At 32.9% G+C, this 8,830-nt stretch overlaps 2 protein-coding genes across 2 annotated transcripts in view; one reads left to right on the forward strand and one right to left on the reverse strand.

Annotated features, from left to right (window-relative positions):
* Positions 1–377: 377 nt before the first annotated feature.
* On the reverse strand, positions 378–1,852 carry LOC111499266 (crocetin glucosyltransferase, chloroplastic-like). The gene has a single exon (XM_023150815.1). The coding sequence runs from the start codon at positions 1,769–1,771 to the stop codon at positions 452–454; it is 1,320 nt and encodes a 439-aa protein (XP_023006583.1). The 5' UTR covers positions 1,772–1,852; the 3' UTR covers positions 378–451.
* A 3,852-nt stretch (positions 1,853–5,704) lies between these two features.
* LOC111499210 (DExH-box ATP-dependent RNA helicase DExH9-like) overlaps positions 5,705–8,830 on the forward strand; it is an 11,747-nt gene continuing 8,621 nt past the window's right edge. The window contains exons 1-4 of the mRNA XM_023150726.1: positions 5,705–6,186; positions 7,029–7,229; positions 7,311–7,529; positions 7,998–8,339. Coding sequence (XP_023006494.1) covers positions 5,917–6,186; positions 7,029–7,229; positions 7,311–7,529; positions 7,998–8,339 — 1,032 coding nt within the window. The 5' untranslated portion in view covers positions 5,705–5,916. The remainder of the gene's footprint in view (positions 6,187–7,028; positions 7,230–7,310; positions 7,530–7,997; positions 8,340–8,830) is intronic.

Raw genomic sequence — 8,830 nt, forward strand, 5'->3', positions numbered from 1 at the left:
TAATGATTCAATTGGATTAATTTTTTTATTAAAAAAAATGCTAAAATATAAAGGCCGACAATAATGTATATTTCTTCGTGCTCTAAGATAACATATTTAAATCGAAATTGTATTATAAAAAATACTAATTAATTATATGCAATCATATCATCTAGGTTAGGAGTCACAAATCTCTACAATTGTATGATATTGTTCACTTTAAGTATAAACGGCTTTAGTATATCAATAAGATTTAGTATAAACCCTAAATCTATAATCTCGTACTAAATCTACCAATAATATCACGACAACATTAATGAAGATTAAGCTTTCAATCCCACTACTTATAATTTTATAATATATTTATTCCACCATATTCAACCAAATAATTATTGAACTTGGGAAATCAAAATATTTCTTATGCAATAACATTTGTGATAAAAGATACTAATAACAGAGATTTGGAGACATTTCAATCACTATTATCAATGTCTTCAACAAAAGCTTTAAGATTGAAGGTGGAGGAACCATGTTGACCAATGGCTTTTGTAGCCAAATCCTTCCATTTCTTGGCATTTCCCACAATCTCATCCCTTCGTTCATTACCTTCACTCCCCATAATCAAATCCAAGCACCGCTTAATCTCCTCCCTCTCAACAAACCCCTCCGAGTTAGCCGCCACTCTCACCCCGATCTTCCACACATCTTCCACAAGCTTCGCATTAGTTGCTTGATCAATTTGCAGCGGAAAAGCCACCAACGGCACCCCCACCGCCATGCCTTCAATCGTCGAATTCCACCCACAATGGCTCATAAAACAACCCACCGAGGGATGATTCAACACTTCATCTTGACGACACCATCGCACGATTTTCCCATTCTCCTTATCTTGTGCTTCTTCATCAATTTTTACCCATAAAAACGTATGCCCACTTAAAGCTTTCATGATTTCCTCTGCTTGTTTACTCTGCAACACCGACACTGACCCAAATGAAACATAAACCACCGACGATTTCGCCTTGGAATTCAACCATTCCATGTAATTTTCACTTTCAAATAATGGGTTGGACCCGTTTTTCCCATTTGATTTACCAATTGAAATCAACGGTCCAATTGGTATCATTTTCAACCCATCGATGGCCTTCACGGTTTGTTCCTCGAGCGCATCAAATGAGTTTATGAGTACTTTGGATTGGCTTTTTTGGTCGAGGAGTTCGATTTGTTGTTTGAGAAAAGGGAGAATTGCAGAGTGAGGGCTTGTCGGGGACAACAACGACGGCATGTCCTTCTCGGTCAGCAGCGGCAACCCCGGCAATTTTTGATTCGGAATGGTATCGCCATAGCCATGGAAGTAATGGTAATACAAAGCTAAGAGTGTTGCTGGTTGGACGAAGAGAAGCGCCGATGGGGTGTTGAGAGCAGCGGCGACATCCGCCACCCAATGGAACAGAAGGGAATAGATGACAAAAGTGAAGGGATTTGAGGGGGTTTGCTCATTGTGGGAAGTGATGAGTTTTGTTAGGGATTGGGAGCCGTGGTGCTTGAAGTCGGAGAATAATTGGGGGAAGGTGCGGTTGGGATTGAGGGTTTCGTGGTCGAAGCCGTCGGAGAAAGGGGCGAAGGTGAGTAAGGGATGCGGGGTGGTTGTGTTGGTCAGGCGCCGAGTTGCGGCGATGGTGGTGGCGAAGGTGACGTGATGGCCTAAGTTCGTGAGTCGATGGGCTAGCTCGAGGGATGGGTTTATGTGGCCATGGACGGGGAAACACACGAGAAGGAAATGATGGGCTTTCATGGTTTTGTAACCACAAGTTTGGGGTTCTTGGAGACGTGATGAGATGCTTTAAATAAAGTTTGGCTATATATATATATCATACCAGAGGCTTCTCTATATAAATTGACTACCTTTTATATATATATAGGTATATATATATATCATACAAGAGGATCTATATAAATTGACTACCTTATACAGGTAAGGTTCACTGTTGATACAACCAACTTTGTAATAGTTTCAAATGATTTAATCCAAATTGTTCATGTAAATAAGGTATCATATATATAATGAATTTGTAATTTATATAAGACTGACCAGAAAATATTATAGAATGTTGTAATTTATATAAGACTGACCAAAAAATATTATACAATGAGTTTGTAGTTTGTATAACACTGGATTAAGAAATATTTAATTACTCCTTATAAATTCGTTCATATTCAACTATATATATATAATTTTTTATTTTTATATTAAAATTAAATTCAGTTTGATAAACCATTTTTAGAATAATTCATCAATTAACTAAAAATATAAAACTTTTCTTTTATTGAACCCAACCTAATGTAAGCAAATTGATTTTTTTTTTTTTCCTTGAAATTAACTATTATCCAAATTTTGTTGAGGGTCTTTTGCCTCTGAAAAATTTGGATGGGTAGAGATCTAACTAGACGTGTTTGTAATTTTAAGTAAGAAGCACATGGGATTGAAACAAACATCGACACAATGGTAATAAACAGTTTGATTCTTTCATGTGGAGACTGATTTCAGGAGTGAAGATGATCGTTGTTGTTATTTCAAGAAATACGTTGATTCATATGTGTTTTTACTCTTATATTAGGGAGATAAATCATTTGAAGGCAATCATGTTTTCATTATTTGAGATGAAAGATTTGGGTGCAGTGAATCAGATTCTTGAGATAAGGATTTCTCAAGATATATTTGTTGATACATCAAATCTATAATAGAAGCAGTATATTGAGAAGATATTGCACAAATTCATGATGAATAATGCTAAAACTAGGACTGTTTTTTTGACAAATCGGGTTAACTTGTCACAGGAGCAATCTCCCAAGACAATTGAGGAGCGTGAGCACATGACATTATTTCCATACGCTTTTGTGGTTAGGAGTTTGTGAATGTTAATTTTAGTGGATCGTCGACTATAGTAACAACATGTTTGAATATACCTACACTATTGATGGGAGAACAATGATCGAGATATTTAGGCTTCATAAGTGTGTTGCCCTTTCATCTTTAGAGACCGAGTATATGGTAATAGCCGAAACTGGAAATAAGATTTTTTATACAAATAGTCAAAGTGTCATATACTTGGTGAAAATCCCGATCTATCGCTAAAAGACAAAACACATCGGAAGTCAATGGAAGAAGGTGAGACCTATTTAAAGACAAACATGGTGACAAAATGTGTTTGATGTTGAAAAATTGAGGATCTGCAAAATCTTAGTTGGTATGGTGCAATGAAGATACCGATAACAATGACAATAAATGAAATAAAAGTTGACCGACCGATTAATTACTCTCCATATAGGATAATTATTAGGTTATGGAGCCTAATTTATTAAATATATGTATTATTTAGACCAGAGTTGTACATAAAATAAAGTCATTTATATAAAATATCAACCATTTATAGAATAGTTTTCTAATTAAATTTGGTTAAATAATAATATTTTTATGAAACATGTTTCTACCATTTAAAAATAAAAAAAGAATACATATTTTATTTATTTATTTGTAAAAGGTAGCACTAAGTTAAATAAAGAATAATTTAAAGATTTTTTAATATTCTAGCAACCGACATTCCATAAATAAATAAATAAATAAATAAATAAGAAATTTGGAATTTGTTGTCAGTTTCCAAATACAATTTAGTGGATACCAATTATAAATAGATTTTGTATTAATAAAAACTACCATTATAGCATTTTTTTTAAATATTCAAAATAGTTTTCAATTATATGGATATATTTATTTTATTTTTATTTAATCCCATAATTATTATTTTTTATTATTTATTTGTAACAACTCTAAAAAAAAATAACTTTTTTAAAATAATATTTGACATTAATTCTAAAAGTTTGAAAATAAATAAATAAATAAATATTTTAGCTACAAACATTTTACTTTATTTAAAACAAAAATATGAATAATGACTCGAACATTCGAAATAATTTAACCCAAAAATTTTATAGTTTGACTTGAGTTCAGTTGAAAAAATTTACCATTTTGATTTAAGTTTGACTATTGAAATTAAAATAATTAAAATTTACCATTTAAATAATTTAAGTTTGACTATTAAAATTAAAATAATTTAAATTTGACTATTGAAATTAAAATAATTACCTTATTTAGCTGATGTGTCTAGACTCTTATAGTTCTGCTACTCATGCTGAATAGTTAAGGTTTCTTTTGTAAAAGACGAATAACATGAATGAGAATAAAATACTCGATAAATATCTTATTTGTAGGTTTTTAGTCGGTCATCTTATATCATATTAGAATAACACGAAGACGTGAGGTTTTCTAGTGGTTGTTTTCAATCTACCTAATATTTCATTGACAATAAATCGTACTTCTTAGGTAGATATTAAACGTCCAGACTCAAAGAACTTGCAAAATGGGCCATAGGATCTTAAAAGTTCAAATAAAGTTGATGTGATATTAACCTAACATAGATTCACCCGCGTGAGTAGGATTCTACATGAGTTGAGTTAAATTATTTCACTATCCAACTCAATCCTACTCGTCCATGATATATTCAAATGCTAACACAAATGAAAGGATTTTAATTTTCCATCGATATTTTGGATTCCTTTGAAAAAATTATTTTTGGACCTATTTAACGGGAGGTTTTGTTTTATGTTTGTTAACAAATTTCTTTTTCTCGTTTATAAAGGTTTTGATTACCCATTGTGAGACCTTAGATTGATGGGAGAGAAGAACGAAACATTTCTTATAAATATGTGAAAACCTCTCCCCTAGACGCGTTTTATAATTGTGAGGTTAACGACGATACGTAACGGGTTGAAACGGACAATATTTACTAGCGGCAGACTTGGACAATTACAAATAGTATCAAAATCCATCACTGGACGGTGCGAGACACTAGTCGAAGTAAAGTTAAACCATTTCCATAGTAAACGTGTTTATTGTGAGGTCCCACGTTGACCCACGTTGATTAAAGAGGAGAACAAAACATTCTTTTTAGGGACATGAAAATCTCTCTCTAATAACCGCTTTTAAAATCGTAAAATTTAAATTTATATTTGTCCCCTCTTCCCTTTCCTTATAATGGTATATAAAACTATTTTAAATATAGTTAAATAATTAATTAACTCATTAATATTTATTTAACAAAATCAACATAAAAATTTATTTAATTTAATAAACCAATAATAATTTATTAAAACAACTGCTTAATTAATTTTGAAAAAATTATTAAATGAATGTTATCCCTGAAAATTAAATTAATAAAAATATTAAACCTTTTATTTTGTCAAAAAAATATTTCAAAAATTTCAAAAATACTTTTAAATTAAACAAAAAATCAAAAACATTTTTAAAGTTCATTTTTTTTATTTCTAAAACTTTAAAAAATTTAGAGATATTTTTGAAACAAAATATAAAATTTAAAGATATTTTTATTAAATTATATAATTAATTTTTTAATTCGATAATTGTTCTAACTATTTAAATTTAGAAGCTTATATAATTGTATTAAATTAAGATTATTCACTAAATAAGCTATAATAATAATAAGGCATAAACAAAAATTAAATTGATTAATATGATCTTAATAATTTAACTTTTAATTAATTAATTGTTGTTAGTTTATTTTTATTAAATTAATTAACGTAATAAAATTATTGTATGTGAAATTACATAAATATTGTTTTATTGATATAAGCAAACTTTCCCGTTAGCAAATTCGCGCGCCGATTTCAGGCGTCTCGGCGCACCTATTTCTTAGGGTTTATTCAGAAAGAGAAATCTTTGAGAGAGTGTGCTGTGAGTTTTCGAAGATCCTGCTCGCCAATTTGCTTACAAGCTCCGTTTATGGTTCTACAAACGAGAATTAACAGAGTTTTTGCTGCAGATTCTTGAGTGGGCTTGATCCGCCGTGCTCAATTGAAGCTGCCATGGGCTCTTCGAAGAGAAAAGTGGTCGAAGATACGCCCAGAGAATCTTCACCGAAGCACCACAGAACCAATGAATCTGTCATGGTTGAGGACGAACCAGTTGCGTGTGTCCATGATGTGTCCTACCCCGAGGGTTCTTATAATCCTCTCCCATCAATAAATCTCTCTTCCACTGGAGAGAAGTTGGAACCGGCTAAGGTGTTCCCTTTCTCTCTGGACCCCTTTCAGTCCGAGGCTATCAAGTGCTTGGAGATTGGAGAATCTGTTATGGTAACTTTATCCAACCTCTCATTGGTTTCGTTGGCTATTGCTCGAGTTCATTGATGGCTTTTTTAATTATTCCATGGGGATAAATCATATGAACTAGTGTGAGTGTATAAAGAAAGTATTTCTGAAGTTTTTTCTTAGAGGAACTTGTGTTTGCTGAAATGAATGCACCCGGCCTTTATGTTTAGTAGATTTAGATGGGCAATACTAGAGTTGTGTGGCTTCTGCTCCATTCGCAAGAGAATGTAATATGTGTTTCAGGTTAGTTGGTAGTGATTTGTGAGCAGTAGCCGTCGTTACTAAGTATCATCAGAACTTATTAAATGAATTCTGTTTTCAGTTTGAAAGCACGATCATTGAATAGGAGGTTGAATTTGATCATATTTTTCAGTATTTATATTTCATAAACTTTGTACCCCCCTCTCTCCAAAGTTTGAATGTCGAATACTATAATGTTTAGCTGATCCTATTACTTGCAATTGGTTATCCTTCTCTTTCAGATTGGAAACTGTTACTATGGTAATCTTGCTCAGTAATTCATGAATTGAGCATAATGCTAAAAGCCCCTTGGATTTTTTCTAAAGGTTACTGATCAAATCGCTTAGGATTGTGTAGTTGCATTATTGGATATCTGTCGTTCAGTTTCAGGCAGAATAGGAGTTCTGATCAAATATATTGAATACACAGAGAGTAGAAAGGTTGTATGAATGGACTTATAATAACTAATACGCTTAACTTCCATGTGAAAATCATAACCCAGTCATTTTTATACATCTCAACTCTAGTTTGGTTGATTTTTACAATCATGTAGATTTGAGTAAGTTATATAATCTGTTATTTGATAGGTGTCTGCCCATACATCAGCTGGTAAGACTGTTGTGGCATTGTATGCAATTTCCATGTCTCTCCGGAATAAACAGCGTGTCATATATACCTCGCCAATCAAGGCCCTCAGCAACCAAAAGTATAGGGAATTTAAAGAAGAATTCTCAGATGTTGGTTTAATGACTGGGGATGTGACTATTGAACCAAATGCTTCTTGTCTGGTGTGCTTCTTACTCACTACTCCTTTTTTTAGGATTTTAAATTTTAAGCCATTGGTAAATGGGTGATTTTTTCAACTTTAGGTCATGACCACAGAAATTTGGCGTAGCATGCAGTACAAAGGATCCGAAATTACACGGGAAGTGGCATGGATTATCTTTGATGAAGTACATTACATGCGTGATCGTGAGCGAGGTGTTGTTTGGGAAGAGAGCATTGTCATGGCTCCAAAGAATGCTCGATTTGTTTTCCTCTCAGCAACTGTGCCAAATGCAAAAGAATTTGCTGATTGGGTTGCAAAGGTGTTCTCCTCTTCTGGGTTAAATCTTGTTATCAGTAATTAATTGACAGTGAAAATACTTTTTGGGTCAAATGCAAAAAGCTAAATGATAATTTTACGATGTTCTGTTCTGGGAAGTGCTTGTGATTAGTTTCTTAGCATGATGCCAATGGAAGCCTTTTGAACATCAATTTTTTCTGCACTTCCCATTTACTAGTTCCTATATTAATTTTATTGATTATCTTTCTAGTGCATAATTTTTATTTTTATAAATATTGGTGAATGGATTGACGTTGGAGAAAAGAAACTTTGACATTAGGTTGTGACATTAGGGCTTGCCTGCTTTACTCTTTTATCTCATCTTTATATGGCCTTTCAGTACAATTATTTTGTTACCTTTGAAGGAATAAGTAAATAGGTATATGAAAAATTGTAAAGTCATTTTGTCAATGTGTTAATAAGCTGGCTTGGTTGATTGACATTAATGCAGGTCCACCGACAACCATGTCATATTGTTTATACTGACTATCGACCAACACCTCTTCAACACTATATTTTCCCATCTGGGGGTGAGGGCTTATACTTGGTGGTTGATGAAAAGGGTCATTTTCGTGAGGATAGCTTTCAAAAAGCTTTAAATGCACTTGTCCCTGCTAGTGATGGCTACAAGAAAAAGGAGAATAATGGGAAGTGGCAGAAGAGTTTGACTTTGGGCAAAACAAATGAAGAGAGTGATATATTTAAGATGGTGAAGATGATAATTCAACGTCAATATGATCCAGTTATAATTTTCAGCTTTAGCAAAAGAGAATGTGAATTTCTTGCAATGCAGGTAATGTCCAGTTGTGTTCCGGTGGTTGCTTAGGTGATCTCTATTAGTTGTTGCTTGTTTATGGTCTTTGTTTAATGGACTTGTTAGATGTGGCATCATCGTTAGGAATTTGATACTCATGAAGGATCCAAGATATGATGGCATATATTACTTTATTATTATTGTATATTAAGTTATTAAGAAATGAAACTACTTTCATTCAAGGATAAAAAATCTAAAATGAATGAAGATAAGATATCCAATAGAGGTAGAAAATATGAGATAAAAATCTCTGATCGAAGTATCATTACAAAACTCTTGAAAAGTACACCAAGGTGAAGCCAAGAATCTAAAAACAGAAAATAACATTGTCTCATAAATTCTTTTGGGTGAATGTATAACAGAGGCATTTCTTTGAAGAAGCTCCCACTCTTAGTTGTGATTGGTCACGATATTTAGAGAAGTAGAACCTTGACGGTGGAAACAGACTGGGGGGGGGGGGGGGGGGGGGG

This window comes from Cucurbita maxima, unplaced genomic scaffold, assembly GCF_002738345.1.
Source record: "Cucurbita maxima cultivar Rimu unplaced genomic scaffold, Cmax_1.0 Cma_Scf00026, whole genome shotgun sequence".
Lineage (NCBI taxonomy): Eukaryota > Viridiplantae > Streptophyta > Magnoliopsida > Cucurbitales > Cucurbitaceae > Cucurbita > Cucurbita maxima.